The sequence below is a fragment of the Carassius carassius genome, chromosome 18 (assembly GCF_963082965.1).
Source record: "Carassius carassius chromosome 18, fCarCar2.1, whole genome shotgun sequence".
NCBI lineage: Eukaryota > Metazoa > Chordata > Actinopteri > Cypriniformes > Cyprinidae > Carassius > Carassius carassius.
In genome coordinates, this window is record NC_081772.1 from 14,339,754 (window position 1) to 14,356,838 (window position 17,085).

At 37.3% G+C, this 17,085-nt stretch overlaps 1 protein-coding gene and 1 pseudogene across 1 annotated transcript; both read right to left on the reverse strand.

Moving 5' to 3' along the window:
• Positions 1–2,235: 2,235 nt before the first annotated feature.
• Positions 2,236–8,764, reverse strand: LOC132092496 (cytochrome P450 2J4-like; annotated as a pseudogene).
• A 3,340-nt stretch (positions 8,765–12,104) lies between these two features.
• On the reverse strand, positions 12,105–16,302 carry LOC132092495 (cytochrome P450 2J2). The gene is made up of 9 exons (XM_059498747.1): positions 15,822–16,302; positions 15,534–15,696; positions 15,299–15,448; positions 14,212–14,372; positions 13,875–14,051; positions 13,577–13,718; positions 13,243–13,430; positions 12,508–12,649; positions 12,105–12,368 (listed from the first exon to the last, which is right to left on the reverse strand). Exons 1-9 carry the CDS (start codon positions 16,029–16,031, stop codon positions 12,193–12,195), a joined length of 1,509 nt encoding a protein of 502 aa, XP_059354730.1. The 5' UTR covers positions 16,032–16,302; the 3' UTR covers positions 12,105–12,192.
• Positions 16,303–17,085: the final 783 nt, after the last annotated feature.

The window sequence follows — 17,085 nt, forward strand, 5'->3', positions numbered from 1 at the left end:
CAACACATTTTATGGATAACTGTTTTGTGAACCTAGGAGAGGAGGTAATTCTGACTATGCTATGACAATCTGGCGCTTCTGAATCAGCTACTGTAAGTATGTTTTGTTATTAGTTTAATTAAATATTTGCTATTGACTGTTCAAATCCAGAGTTTTACACATCACGCATGTGTGTGTGTGAGAGAGAGAGAGAAAGAGAGAGAGAGAGAGAGAGAGAGAGAGAGAGAGAGAGAGAGAGAGTCTTAACCGTCATGGCTTGTGTACTGCAAACACATATGAGCTTCATCACTGTGTCTGTCACACCACTCTGTTCCCCTTTCAGGCTTGAACTGATGGTAAAACTAAGGACATTATTAACTGTCTTTACATTTATTTTGAAAGATGAAGCTCGCGATTATGGAATGGGGTGTTACTTTTCCGATGAGTGCTTGTAGTGTTTGGTTGACCACAATGCAGTGGGTCAGTTGGCCAATCAGAGCAAACTGTGCTTGTCAGAAGGATGGACTTTGTAGAAAACTATGCATTTGAGAGAGGCGGGGCATAGAGGATCTACAACCCGAATTCCGGAAAAGTTGGGACGTTTTTTTAAATTTTAATAAAATGAAAACTAAAGGAATTTCAAATCACATGAGCCAATATTTTATTCACAATAGAACATAGATAACGTAGCAAATGTTTAAACTGAGAAATTTTACACTTTTATCCACTTAATTAGCTCATTTAAAATTTAATGCCTGCTACAGGTCTCAAAAAAGTTGGCACGGGGGCAACAAATGGCTAAAAAAGCAAGCAGTTTTGAAAAGATTCAGCTGGGAGAACATCTAGTGATTAATTAAGTTATTTGGTATCAGGTCTGTAACATGATTACCTATAAAAGCTTTGTCTTAGAGAAACAGAGTCTCTCAAAAGTAAAGATGGGCAGAGGCTCTCCAATCTGTGAAAGACTGCGTAAAAAAATTGTGGAAAACTTTAAAAACAATGTTCCTCAACGTCAAATTGCAAAGGCTTTGCAAATCTCATCATCTACAGTGCATAACATCATCAAAAGATTCAGAGAAACTGGAGAAATCTGGAGAAACTGGAGAAACCTTTATTGGATGCCCGTGGTCTTCGGGCTCTCAGACGACACTGCATCACTCATCGGCATGATTGTGTCAATGACATTACTAAATGGGCCCAGGAATACTTTCAGAAACCACTGTCGGTAAACACAATCCGCCGTGCCATCAGCAGATGCCAACTAAAGCTCTATCATGCAAAAAGGAAGCCATATGTGAACATGGTCCAGAAGCGCCGTCGTGTCCTGTGGGCCAAGGCTCATTTAAAATGGACTATTTCAAAGTGGAATAGTGTTTTATGGTCAGACGAGTCCAAATTTGACATTCTTGTTGGAAATCACGGACGCCGTGTCCTCCGGGCTAAAGAGGAGGGAGACCTTCCAGCATGTTATCAGCGTTCAGTTCAAAAGCCAGCATCTCTGATGGTATGGGGGTGCATAAGTGCATACGGTATGGGCAGCTTGCATGTTTTGGAAGGCTCTGTGAATGCTGAAAGGTATATAAAGGTTTTAGAGCAACATATGCTTCCCTCCAAACAACGTCTATTTCAGGGAAGGCCTTGTTTATTTCAGCAGGACAATGCAAAACCACATACTGCAGCTATAACAACAGCATGGCTTCGTCGTAGAAGAGTCCGGGTGCTAACCTGGCCTGCCTGCAGTCCATATCTTTCACCTAAGAGAACATTTGGCGCATCATTAAACGAAAAATACGTCAAAGACGACCACAAACTCTTCAGCAGCTGGAAATCTATATAAGGCAAGAATGGGACCAAATTCCAACAGCAAAACTCCAGCAACTCATAGCCTCAATGCCCAGACGTCTTCAAACTGTTTTGAAAAAAAAAGGAGATGCTACACCATGGTAAACATGCCCCGTCCCAACTATTTTGAGACCTGTAGCAGAAATCAAAATTGAAATGAGCTCATTTTGTGCATAAAATTGTAAACTTTCTCAGTTTAAACATTTGCTATGTTATCTATGTTCTATTGTGAATAAAATATTGGCTCATGTGAATTGTAAAAATAATGTGTTTTTGAACATTAAATCATGTCAACATATTCCGTTACTCCAAATACACAAAATAATGATCTTTATAAAAGCATCATATGACCCCTTTAAGGTATTTGAATCAAAGACCTATGGATTCCCAGCCCTGATCTTTACCCACTGTGCCAATTCACCCATTTCCACAACTTTTTAAAAATTAATGGATACATGTTCTCTCTGTAAATGTCTCATAAACACAAACAATCAATGATCACATATTTGTGTGAATTGCCTGTCTTAACGTAGCACTGCACACAACTTATATGGTAGGGGACATCGAGTGGTCCCCAGCCTGTAATCCATGCTGGGCTCTACACCTCCTGGTGAAGAGAAAGTGAAGCGCTGCAGCAGAGAGGAGAAAAAGAGGAACAACTCCATTCGTGCCAGTTGCTCCCCAGGACACACTCTTTTTCCTGAAATTAGAAAAAAAAAAACCTAATTAGATTAATTATGGAACTAAATGTATTACAATATTAAATATTGCCGTATGGAAGAAAAAAGTTAAATATTAATATGCAAATCTCCCACGAAAGCATGCTTCTACTGAGCCCTTAAAAGCGCCATGGTTATGGAAAATAACATTGCAAAAAGTTTCACTCAAAAAGAGTAACTTTTTGTAGGGCTATCGCAAATTCAGCTATTTACAGCACAACTGGAAACTGTCAAAATATATCAACTGATTACTAGAAAGCAGAGTTCTATACCCAGAGAAAAAGGTAAAAAGGCATCTCTCTTTCTTAATTTCCCCTCAGCATCCAGGAAGTGACCCGGGTTAAAAGAGTGAGGCGTCTCCCACTCAGACTCATCAAACAACACTGATGTCAAACTGCCAATCACAGCCGTGCCCTAAATCAAAACGAATCAAAATGTTTATGTAGGACCAATGGCAACTGTTTTAATCTATCAGTCAATCACAGACAGCCTTAACTGTCCCAATTTCCATAAATATACAGTTCTGTACAGCTACTATACCTTTGGAATGGAGTATTGTCCTATCTGAGTGTTTTCCACAGTAGCCCGGGGCAAATTCAATGGGGCAATATTTCCAATCCTCTGTATCTCATGAATAACAGCATTGGTGTAGGGCATGTTGTCTCTGTCTGATAAAGATGGCTGTCGTGACCCTCCCACAACACGATCAATCTCCTCTTGAACTTTGGCTGAAGACACAAAGTAAAGAGATTATATATTTTGTTTTCTGTGCATAAAAATGCAATTTCTTATAACAAACTCTCACCCTGAATCTCAGGATATTTTATCATGTAGAGAAGACCCCAGTACAGAGTAGTGGAGGTGGTCTCAGTTCCTGCTACAAACAGATCCAGAGCACAGATGCACAAGTTCTCCACATCAAACCCAGCAGCTGTGTTGTCTTGAAGCTAAACAACATGAGAGAGGTTATTTCAATTCAGTCATATTATAACTAGAGCATTCCACTTACTGACACCTGCCTAAGAAAGAGTTTTACTTTTCCATCTCGGCAAGGAAGCAGTCAATGTAGTCTCGAGGATTTGATGGATCATAATCCACTCTGTGTGCATTCACCCTCTCTCGAACAAAGTCTATCACCTTATGCCACAGAGCAAACGATTTCTTGTGTGGTCCAGGCACTCGCCGCATGAGCCATGGGAACATGTTATACATCTAAAGAAAGAAGAACAAAAGGCTTTAGCTGAACAACAAAGATGCTAAAGAGAGCAAAATCAATATATTAAAATATGAAAATGTTTACTTGAGCCCAGATGCTTCCATCCAGAAACATGGCCTCATTGATGTTCTTCAACAGATTCTGGAAGTCATTGTCACTGTACTCAAATCGATTACCAAACACAAGCACACAGATCACATTTGAGACAGCGTTGTTTAGCAGGATTTGAGGGTTAAAGGGTCGACCTGGAAATGTTACCATGATAACTGTAAAGTTAATCACATTGTGCTTCCACTCCTAAATGTAAGTAGAACAGGGTTAGTTTCAGTTCTTTAAATTCCACAGACTTCTGTACATACCATTCTCACTTGAAATGGCCTCATTCAGAAAGCGACATTCAAGATGAATAGACGGCTCCAGGCTTTTCTTTCCCAATCCAAAGTTTCTAAGAGTTGAGAGTGCAAATCTCCTCTGATGTTTCCATTTATATCCACTGGCACCAACTAAACCTGATCACAACACATTTAAATAAGACTTTTCCATACTCACTCACTGCCATCTCAGAGCATTTTTATGAAAAACCTATTCGAAGAGAACACTTAAATAGTTATTTTTCTCAAGCAGCATATGCCTCAATGTACAGGTGCATCTCAATAAAATAGAATGTTTCTTAAGAAAAAGTTCATTTATTTCAGTAGTTCGCGTCAAATTATTAAACTTGAATATTAAACAAATTCAATGCACACCGACTGAAGTAGTCTTTGGTTCTTTTAATTGTGATGATTTTGGCTCACATTTGACCAATCTCATCTCAACAAATAAGAATACTTCATAAGACCAATAAAAAACATTTTTAGTGAATTTTTGGCCTTCTGGAAAGTATGTTAATTTACTGTACATGTACTCAATACTTGGTAGGGGCTTCTTTTGCTTTAATTACTGCCTCAATTCGGCGGGGCATGGAGGTGATCAGTTTGTGGCACTGCTGAGGTGGTTTGAAAGACCAGGTTTCTTGGACAGTGGCCTTCAGCTCATCTTCATTTTTTGGTCTCTTGTTTCTCCTTTTTCTCTTGACAATACCCCATACATTCTCTCTGGGGTTCAGGTCTGGTGAGTTTGCTGGCCAGTCAAGTAAACCAACACCATGGTCATTTAACCAACTTGGTGTTTTGGCAGTGTGGGAAGGTGCCAAATCCTTCTGGAAAATGAAATCAGCATCTTCAAAAGCTGGTCAGCAGTAGGAAGCATGAAGTGTTCCAAAATTTCTTGGTAAACGGGTGCAGTGACTTTGAAAACTTAACACTGGACTTCAAATCAACTTGGGCTATGAGCCTCTCCACCCTCTTCCAGACTCTAGGACCTTGGTTTCCAAATAAAATACAAAACTTGCTCTCATCTGAAAAGAGGACTTTGGACAACTGGACAACAGTCCAGTTCTTCTTCTCCTTAGCCCAGGTAAGACTCCTCTGACGTTGTCTGTGGTTGAGCAAATTCCTTTACAAGCTGTTGATTCCTTGACTCCAGCCTCAGTCTATTCCTTGTGAAGTTCACTCAAATTCTTGAATCGATTTCGCTTGACAATCCTCCTAAGCAGGGGCTTGTCTAGGGGGAGACAGTGCCTCCCCTAGGATAAGCCCTGCCTCCCCTAAGAAATTATCTGTCCCTCTGATGATAAATTAAAATGTAAAAGAGCATATTTTTCCATCGCTAGCACATGGGTCTTACCTAACAAAAATCCAGTTTGGCGCTGTTTGACAGTGCGCGCATACTTCTGACATACGCGCTCAGAAAAAGTGCATCATGTGAGAAAAGAGCTCCAATGAAATGTTTACCTGGCAGAGCTTTAAAGCAGATACAGCACTCTGTGAACAGCCAGCTTCTTTGGCAATGAATGTTTGTGGCTTTTTTCTTCTTTTTCTTCCACACTTTTTCCTTCCACTCAACTTTCTGTTAACATGCTTGGCTACAGCACTGTGTGAACAGCCAGCTTCTTTGGCAATGAATGTTTGTGGCTTACCCTCCTTGTGAAGGGTGTCAATGATCATCCTTTTGACAACTGTCAGAACAGCAGTCTTGCCTGTGATTGTGTAGCCTAGTGAACCAAACTGAGAGACTATTTTGAAGGCTCAGGAAACTTTTGCAGGTGTTTTGAGTTGATTAGCTGATTGGCATGTCATCATTCTAATTTGTTGAGATGGTGGGTTTTTGTTAAATGTGAGCCAAAATCATCACAATTAAAAGAACCATTTAATCTACTTCATTCTGTGTGCAATGAATTTATTTAATACAGTTAAATAAAAGTTTCACAATTTCAGTTGAATTAATGAAATAAATGAACTTTTCCACGACATTCTAATTTATTGAGATGCACCTGTAAGTTTGAACTCACTACTGTCAGTTTATACTGAAATCACCGTTCACTATTTTGAATTATTTTTACAAGACTGACCTTTGTCTTCGGCTATGTCATAAATCATGGGCAACATGGGTCGGTCAGCGAGGTTGTCACCTTGTTGTAGATAGACCTCCTTCACTCTTTTGTACCCATTCAACATAACAATTCTTGGTCCAAGAAATCGAATGCTTAAAATGTCTCCATATTTTTCTGCAAACTTGAAAATATGATTTGAAAATGATCTTATGTACTATAGAAATAATTTAAATACTGTAGAATATTAGTTCACTTCGATCCCCGTCCTCGCAATGATACCGAGAGATATTCAGAGCGGAAAAAGATATTCAATCTTAGTGGATGAGTATAATTGTATAAAAAGTGTCTTATCTGAAAAGCATTAAAATGTACAACTGAACACACATCGCAGTTTATTTGTTTGATATGTTGCAACCATAGACTGTCACTGGTTGCAACACAGCAGCACGCTAGCGCTTAGACCGGTTAGGGACCGTCTACAAAGTACATGTAAAGGACAAAACGATTAATATTTTCCCACCCAATGTTTTTTTTTTGTGCACCAAAGTCTTTGAAAGAAATAAAGACAAACACATAAGGCTCACTTGAATTTAAATAAATATTGTAAACAAGATATGTGATTATTATTAATTAGTGGTTATTATTATATTATTAGGCTACTATTAATAAATATATTAATAAAAGAAAAACAATATAAAGAATCATTAACATTCCATAATCCAGTGGTTGTGCAGTAGACTGATTCAACAAGATCAACAAGGTTGTTTGCTTTGCGGCCACTTTAAATACAAAAGAGAAGCATTCGGCTACGTCAGAGCGTCGGAGTGTCCACAAATCTTTCTACAGCATTGTTGGCAGCGCAGCCAGAGTGATTATTGATGACAAAAATCTAGCCTACTCTATACTGCTCAAAACTCGCATTTGAATCATTGGTAAATTATTTAAATATAAAAAAATACTTACAGGCTGAGTTAGAAGAACCAGACTGTCCTTGCAAAGTTGGAACTGCCCCACTTTATAGAAACAGCCTTTGTGCCAAAGACGCATTGTAAGCTACTGGTTCAGGAAACAGTCCTCATCCTCCATAAAATGCACAGCACACATCTGAATATTTGGGTTGCACTGTTCTGGAACAGTGTTGTAAATACAACTTTACCAATAAATTCTAGTTGTGTCTTCTTTTGGAAGGCCAAACAAAGTAATTTTGCTTGCACAATGAAACACATAGTGTCTCCACAACATGGTGCTGGTGGCAACATGGAGAATAAAAGCTACGCCTTCTTTCTTTGTGTGAACATGTTGGGGCCGTTATGCAAATTTTCCCAAATCCTGACATAGACATGGGGGTATGTTAGAATGAGCCATTTTATATGTTTTAAAAATCTATGTGTTAACAGATTCAACTTTAAATCAATACACCTTATTCCTGTTGTAAAAATGGCCGCTGCCATTTGTAAATTCTATGGGTGTAGCTTCCGGTCTCATTTGCGTACAGCTATTTTTAGATGTACAAAACAGTTTGTTTTGCTCCTTGATATTTGATGTGTTCTATCATATTATTTTAATCTGTTACCTTAAGAAAACACACTGGTTTGTACTGCAAACAGTTTTACCATTTACTGCACATTGTTATTTTCCTTGTTATTTACCTATAGCAGCTAATGAAGCGGAGGTCTTACCCATAGGCTTACTTCCACATTGAGGAAAAAGGTGGATAGCGAGCATCTCAATTTACATATTATAGAAAAAAATGGATGTAAATATTGTTCTCTGAACAAGTAACAAGACGCACTCCATACCAAATTGTGTGCATTCTAAATTAATTTATTTAAACTTTAGAATGTCAAACTTGGTCAAAACAAGTGTAATATCTTCCTCTAGGGGGTGGTAAGCTGCACAATGTTTTTAATGCTTTGCAAGTTTTTTCTCAACTGTCCATTTCAATAACTTTTGTTGTGCTACAGTTCTGTTAATAAAAAAACATCTAAATGTTCTTTTATAAACCAGTAATACACCCCTTAAATCTGAGATTTATTATTTATAAATTTCACAAGTGAAACATTTATATGGAATAATTGTGCTTTTTGCTCTTCGTTTTGCACTTTGCAGACGGTCCCTGCAGTTTTACATTAAAAGGTCTATCAGTTACATGTACATTTATGCATTTAGCGACGCTTTAAGCGAATTATAGTGCTATTCATTTTTTACCAGTATTTTTTACCAGTAAAAAACATTAAGGCGGATAAACTATTATAAAGCAGTATTTTCTTGTCATTCTGCTAAATCGTTAAAGAATTATTGAAGATGTTTCGAACTGCATACCGTCACAGATCCAAACATGAATACGGTTTGTATTTACCTTTTCCACTTGAAGATGGATCTTTTTTTGATCGATATGATGAAGGTCTCCAATAATCGGCAAAGACCATGGTCCAGGAGGAAAGTTTTTCGGCGCTTTATTTTTTATATAATCAGCCAGTAATAAAAAAACACAGGAAAATATCAAAATAGTCTTGACATCGAGCCACTCGTACAGACGCAGCAGATCCATGGTCAGGTCTCAGTATTGCCAGATTAGGTCGTCGTCGATTACCAAAAGCTCCCCCAAGACCCTCCCACTCCAGGAAAAACAAACGAAAAACATTCACTGATATAAAAATAAAAACGCCAGGACATGCTCTACATGGAAAACATGCGCGTAATTTGCACGGGGGTTACGGGGGTCATGACCCCCCCCCCCCCCCCCCCCAAATCATATCAAGCTAATATAACCCCCCCAATATCATCACATCATTCAGATTAAAATAAATATGAAATATTCAGAATGAATACTTTTGTTCGTTTTCTTTATTAATTTCATTTGCCAGCAAGAAAGATAGTATCATATTTTAAATAATCTGTAATGTACCCCCGCCCACCGCACCGACTACTTGGTATTACCCAACCAGCTTTCTCTACCAAGTTTGTTCACTATTTTGCGCAGTCGCTAGGATGAATGGTTGTAGAAAGCTGACGGAAAGATGAAAAGGACAATGAAAGGCAGCCAGATAACGATTTTTCATTGTTTGTCGACACCAGCCAAAAAAGAAGAAAAAATAAAAGAAAAATCCTGACCAAACAAAGGGACCTGTTAAGTTAGCTCAGCGTTTCTCAGAGCCTTACTTAACCTTTTCACAGTAAGTGAAAGTTTTTCAAGGCGACCGTTATCGATCGTAGCATGGAGTTTGTAAAGTGACAAAATGAATCAAAGCACAACTAACTAACGTTAGTCCATATTTTCTCAGTTTCTGAATTTGATGTTATCAGAGGCTAAATGCAAACACATTTTTTTTAATCTACTTTTGAGTCTTATTTCATGCAAAGTGATAATATAATTCCACTTTAATTTTCTCTATTTGAAAGTTTTTAATGCTGTTATTTGATGTTCGGTTTTTAAAATGTGATGTTGAAAAAACATTTTAACAGTTAAACTTTAAGCCTAGTTTATTAAACTTTTGTTGGGGTGATTGGGGATATGGAAGCATATGAGTAACAATATTCAATTTGGGATGTAATATGCAAAATGACAATGCAATATGTAAAATGACAATGCATTTCTGTATTTACATTTTCCAATACATTTGTGCAACGTTTGGTGCAAAATGCAATCGTAAGTGTCTTGACTGTGAGTGTTAATGCATTTAAGAAAAATAGCATTTAAATGATAATTTTGCCACAGTTTATGCTTGAACATGTTAGACATATCTAATCGTTTCTGTAATACATTTTAATTTTGCAACTTATAAAGCGTTAAATTAGTATTCATTTTACATATTAAAACTGGTGTATGAAATGGCAAATGAAAATTATGTAATTTAATTTTCATTTTTCATTTTGCACCAAACGTTGCACAAATGTATTGGAAAATGTAAATGTAAATACATTTGTAAATTTGTAAATACAAAGATTTGTTTTGTTGACTGGAGTTGGCTGGCTAGATGTTCGTTTGCCAGTGTCCTATGAGGTAAAGCCAGAGGGTGCAAGGGACTGTGTAAAACCAATGTCAATGAATTGTAACTTAAAAGGTTAGTTCACCCAGATAGCAAAATTATGTAATTAATAACTTACCCTCATGTTGTTTCAAACCCGTAAGACCTCCGTTTATCTTTGGAACACAGTTTAAGATATTTTAGATTTAGTCCGAGAGCTCTCAGTCCCTCCATTGAAGCTGTGTGTACGGTCTACTGTCCATGTCCAGAAAGGTAAGAAAAACATCATCAAAGTAGTCCATGTGACATCAGAGGGTCAGTTAGAATATTTTGAAGCATCGAAAATACATTTTGGTCCAAAAATAGCAAAAACGACAACTTTATTCAGCATTGTCTTCTCTTCCGTGTCTGTTGTGTGAGAGAGTTCAAAACAAAGCAGTCTGGATATCCGGTTCGCGAACCAATCATTCAGTTCACCAAATCAAACTGAATCGTTTTAAATGGTTCTCATCTCTAATACGCATTAATCCACAAATGACTTAAGCTGTTAACTTTTTTTTAACGTGGCTGACACTCCCTCTGAGTTCAAACAAACCAATATCCCAGAGTAATTCATGTACTCAAACAGTAAACTGACTGAACCTCTGTGAAGAGAGAACTGAAGATGAACTCCGAGCCGAGCCAGATAAGAAGAATCAAGGAGCTGATGATACTGCGCATGTGTGATACAGCGTGAAGCAGACTGACAAACAGAGCGCCTGCACCGAACTGATTCTTTTGGTGATTGATTCTGAACTGATTCTGTGCTAGTGTTATGAGCGCAGGTAAACCGAAGGCTTGACTCAAGGGCAGTCATCGCAAATGACGCCATTACGTCGAGCGCAAAAGAACCGGTGAACAGTTTTCTTCAACCGGTTTATTGAATCGAACTGTCCGAAAGAACTACTGGTGATCCGAAAACCGATGCAACCGGTTCTTGACTCGTGAACGAGTCAGTCTTTTGTTCGTTATCTGGCTCAGCTCGGTGTTCATCTTCAGTTCTCTCTTCACAGCAGTTCAGTCAGTGTATTGTTTGAGTGCATGCATTACCCCGGGATATTGGTTTGTTTGAACTCACATTAAAAAAGTTAACAGCTTAAGTTATTTGTGGATTAATGCGTATTAGAGATGCGAACCGTTTAAAACGATTCAGTTCGATTTGTTGAACTAAATGATTCGTTCGCGAACCGGATATCCAGCTGCTTTGTTTTGAACTCTCTCACACAACAGACACGGAAGAGAAGACAATGCTGAATAAAGTCGTTGTTTTTGCTATTTTTGGACCAAAATGTATTTTCGATGCTTCAAAATATTCTAACTGACCCTCTGATGTCACATGGACTACTTTGATGATGTTTTTCTTACCTTTCTGGACATGGACAGTATACCATACACACAGTTTCAATGGAGGGACTGAGAGCTCTCGGACTAAATCTAAAATATCTTAAACTGTGTTCCAAAGATAAACGGAGGTCTTACTGGTTTGGAACAACATGAGGGTAAGTTATTAATTACATAATTTTGCTATCTGGGTGAACTAACCCTTTAAGTTGCTGTTTGCTCCAATACAGTCACCCGTTTTGGGGGGGATTGCATAATTAAATTATGCAAATTAGCATGTTATCTTTTACACAAGAAAATTATTCAACAAATAAATTAATTAATAAATATGCCGCGAGTTTAACCCCCCCAATGGTAGACCCAAAGTTACGCCCTTGATGGAAAATATTAATATTCAGATTAAAAATATATAATTATATTATTTTAGAACATAACTAAAAATTACTTACCGTTTTACTTCCTCGTTTAGCTTTCTCATTTTTGTTTGTTTGATGTTATGATTGAGTGGTTTCGTCTCAATAAGAGATTATTTTTTAAAGGTAACCCACTTTTATTTGTCTACTAGAAGCTGCAGTTTTACATGGTTATAGATCATTTTGCAGCAACAGCACAATTCCACTTGTAAATATTGTGCACTGATGTAAAATGTATAAACAATCAACGAGGAGTGAAAGTTATTTTAAATGGCTTTGGGGAGAGTGTCATTCCAAATTTGAAGTCCAAGCTTGTTTGCTTTCCCCCTGGAGGAGAAAGAGTGAAGGATTGTAGAAAGGATGTGAAGAAGAGAAAGAGCTCCATACGGGCAAGCGATTCTCCTGGACAAGATCGTTTTCCTTGGGAGGACGAAATGAAATCTCAAAACAAGCCTCAAGATTATCTCATAATTTAATGTGTATATATGCACAACTGTGAAGTATTTTCTGTATGTGTGTAATAAAATATTTACCTAGACAAAAAAAAAAAACTGCTCACCTGCCGAGAAAGGAATAAAGGCTTCAGGTTTTTCAAATTCACTTTGATCATTAAGAAAATTCTGTGGTTCAAATGAATTTGGAGATTTCCACTTGGTCTGGTCAAAGAGCACTGAGGTCAGGTTAGGAATGATCTGTGTACCCTTGAAGTAAAATAAAAAAAACAATCAAAGGGTTAATATAAAAGATTCCATGTTACATATAATGTACTTTTCAACATGATTTCAACATGATAAAAATAACATAGCAGTTTGATTTGGTTGGTAGGTGGCTTGTAAGCTCAAATTTAAATGAAATGTCGGCAGCTGAGGCTATTTTCAAGACAGGATCTGTGTTACTACCAATTACCCAAGAGTTGTATGAATAAAATGAAATACATTAAAATTACTCAAGGATGTATGGAATGTATGGAAGCCCGATTCTGTCACTGAAAATAAAATAAAAAAGGCAATTGTGATGTTTTCATCTTACAATTCAGACTTTTTTTTTGTATTACGCAATTCTGAGAACATATCAGTCCCAGCCCACCACCATCCCCCACCCATTCTGAGTTTATATCTCAAGATTCTGTGAAAAAAAGTCAGAAATGTAAGATACACATTCACAATAACCTTTTCTTTTTTTTGTTCAGTGGCGGAAACAGGCTTCAGTGGATATAGTAAGTATCTGGTATGTTGATGAAAAGTCAGCTCTGTAATTGTTATGACGTTTTACTAAGTTTTGTCATTCATCTCACCTTTGGAATATAATATCCTTCCAATATTGTGTCTTCATTGGTCATTCTTGGCACACTAAGGGGCACAACGTTGCCCATTCTCTGGACCTCATGGATAACCGCATCAGTGTACGGCATGCTGGGTCTGTCATCTATGTTGGGTCGACGCGACCGTCCAACTACTTTGTCTATTTCTTGTTGAACCTTTTCTAAATTATGACATTCAATGTTAAAATTCCATAACATGTTTAACAAATGTAACTTCATAACAACATAGTAAAGTATAACTGGCTTATGAACCGTTTACATGGACAAAATTTTATTTACAGTTGACTTGTAATTTGGAGCGTTTTACCTTGGATTTCTGGGTATTTCATCATGTATACAAAGGCCCACAGTAGAGTGGTAGATGTGGTCTCAGTTCCTGCCACAAACAAATCAAGTACAGCGTACTGCAGACCCTCTTCATGAAATCCCGCTTCCAGATCATCTTTCCTCTAAAGCACACAGCGGCATTACAATTAGCATATGCAGGATAGTCTAAATGAGTGGAATATTTATACATGTTTATCAGATATGTTGTTTGCCAACATAAGCATAATATGTTTATAAAAAGCCATATTTTCATAGGCTGTGTTAGAGAGAGATCGTACCCTCTGGATCTCAGTGAGATAGCAGTCTATAAAATCTCTGGGTGAGGAAGGGTCCCAGTCTGCACAATGCTTGTCCACCTCTTCCTTAATAAAAGCACAAACTTGATGGAAGCAGGAAAACAGGTCTTTATGAGGTCCTGGGAGGAGGTCCATAACATAAGGGAAAACACTGTAAAGCTACAATGGACAAGTAGCAGGTCAGCTTGGGTGGGCACCTTTAATTTATTAGTTTGGTTTTCAAATAATGCATTTGTTGCACCTTTAGTTGCAATTTAGGAGGGCCTATGACAGATCACTATATCTTTTCATCTCATCATAAGAATGAACATATCAGTACCTGTATCCACACAGAAGTTTGTAGTTTAAGGGCTTTAGACATCAGACTGAGCATGTTCAGAAACCTTTGGTCAGTGTACTCAAACCTCCTCCCAAATACCATGGAGCAGATGATGTTGGAGACAGCATTGTTAATAAAGTAATGAGGGTCGAATGGCAGCCCTAATAAAATAGAATGACAGGTGAAGCTGGTTTGGGTTTCAAAGTAGATTTTTGCTAAGGTTGCTAAGGAACTAGTCCTAGTCACTGATCTATATAGGACTATTCTTTATATTTTTCTTATTATACTGTTCTCTGTTATAGATTAGTGGTCCTAGTGCTGGTCACATAAACCTCTTAAGACTAATCTTTCAAGTCAGTCATCTAAATTTTTTTTTTTTCAAGTATGGTCATAAGTCAGTTACATAAAAATGCAGATTGGTCTAATTTAATCCAAAAAGTAAGACTGAATACCACTAGGTTAACTGCTGGTTGGTTAAAATTGTTAATAAGACAGAGTCTCAACATAGCGGCTATGTTTATGCAACTACCCAACACCTCCCCCCCAATTTCTGCATGTCTCTATGATATTTTGGTCCCTACATAAATCTCTGGTATTCTTTACTTAGGGTTTAAACATGTACACACAATAAGTTTGACTTTTTTTAAAACTAATATACAAATCTTTTTAAATAATATGTGTTCCTTTATATTTCGTATTTTGAGGGTATTTCATGGTGATATGCAATATTCACCACAAATGATCTATGCAGCATTTTTTCTGTATAAAATGATACAAGTAATAGAAAAAATGTAATCAGTTTTTAAGTTAAAAATTTATCAATCAGTGTTTAACTTAAAATGTATTTAAAATTCAATGCATGGAAGACAGACTGGTGTCATCTGGTGGGAGAAAAATACAAACACATACATACACACACACACATATACATATACACACACATTATATATATATATATATATATATATATATATATATATATATAAAATGCAGAATTCTGACAATAACAAACTAAAAAGCATTACAAACTTAAATATAAGTCTGGTTCTGCTTTTTATCATCACATTAATGCTGCTACTGTACTTACCATTGGTTTCCATGATGGTCTGGTGAAGGAATCTGTACTCTTCCATGATGATGACTTCCAGGCTCCTCTTTCCCACTCCAAAGTATTTAAGAGTACTAAGAGTGAACCGCCTCTGTTGCTTCCAGCTGTAGCCATTATTGAAGGTTACACCTTTGCCAGACATTACATGAAAGATGTGATATTTAGAGAGTGTTAGAATATCATTTAAAGTTATTCTCCCAAAATTGATTTATACCTTGGCATTTTATTATTCTTTTGAGCACATCATTGGTTGGGCGGCCTGTGAAAATGTTTGCATGATCAATAAGAGCTTTCTTGACCATGCTGTAGGTATTCACAACAACAGTGTTTAAGCTTCCCAGACGCAAGCTGAAAATGTTGCCATAACGGTCTGACATCTGCAGGGAAAGAGACAACATATATGGGAAAAATAATCAGGGTTACAGGGATTAGGATATCAAGCCTCATTTGAAATACTTTATAGAGTCAGTCTTAGAAACCACAACAATAGGCTGTGAGTTACCTTAGTTAAATGAATATGTGGTTGTTTAGCATCCAGGTTGAAAACATTCCCAATAAAGGGGAGAGGTGTGGGTCCAGGGGGATAATTTCTAGGCTTTCTGTTTCTCAGATGGTATGAGATCAGCAGAAAGATGACAAACATCAGTAACACTGTCCCTACATCTGTCCACTGCACTGAGGCTAAAGACAACAACATGTTCTCCAAGACCATTTTCAAGCGCTTACCCCCTTTATTCTGCACTGAGAAACGAGCCTACGCGAAAAATTTGGCTTTGATTTGTTTACTTCCTGGTTCACTTCTGTTTTCTACAACGTGCAATAACCTGCAATAAACATTTGGATATGCGAAAGAGAGCTGCTCGTGAACTAATCGGTGTTCCTGAATGATTTTTTTAAAAGGTAAACCAATCGTCCAGTCAAAGCGCTCATATTTTTGTACACCGAATCAATCTTCCTTATGTAACAACCGATTTTCATCTTTGAACGACCGACACTAGCGAGAACAAATAGCATTCTAGTCCAAACTGTGTAGGAGCTTTCTATTGGATCTACTGAACTACCGCCCCCTTCATGCTAGATTAGATGTTTCTGCGAGGTGTACTGAAATAAATAAATAGCATGTTATAACTCATTTCTAGCGGTTGACCAAATAAATAAAGTAAATACGTAAGTAAAATAAAATAAAAATGCATAAACTGCTTTGCTTTCGTTTGTGGGACGCTACCCCTTAAAAGTTTGTAAACATTGCAACGTCCCCCGGGTGGGCGGGGCTTAGCTGGAGGCAAAAAAAGGCGCGGACGCAATGTTGACAAGCGTAAACTAGCACGTTTTAGGAGGGATTTATTAAACATGGATGCAGAAGAAGGTTCTGAACTATCCGAATATGTACAGTAACTGACTCTGCGGGACCGTGACAAAAAAATAATAATTAAAAAGTGGGAGTTAGCATACATTTATCAATTAATTAAGTTGATCACTCAGTTCACTGACCAAACTGGTTAACTGACCAAAATATAATGACGAGTGGATAACATTACAGTAGGCTACTTTTTTTTTAAGCTAAACCTGGTGTTGTTCTTGTATATTGTTCTCATTGGAAACATTTTAACCAGGTTTTGGATATTTCCTAGACAACATATGAATTACTTTCGGGTGGTTTGGGGAATTTTGTCAAGGCTTATTATCTAATGTAACCTATTGCTGGGCTAACTATGATTATCAATGTGGATTATTTTAAGGCCACACCAGTACATATGCATAGATTA

Bases quoted from the DNA above. Each gene is read 5' to 3' on its own strand.
- LOC132092495 (XM_059498747.1), bottom strand. From the start codon at position 16,031: ATGGTCTTGGAGAACATGTTGTTGTCTTTAGCCTCAGTGCAGTGGACA. The intron at 13,719-13,874 runs GTACGATCTCTC...TGTGTGCTTTAG, and splicing joins ATCTCACTGAGATCCAGAGG to AGGAAAGATGATCTGGAAGC. The intron at 12,650-13,242 runs GTGAGATGAATG...TTTTACTTCAAG, and splicing joins AAGGATATTATATTCCAAAG to GGTACACAGATCATTCCTAA.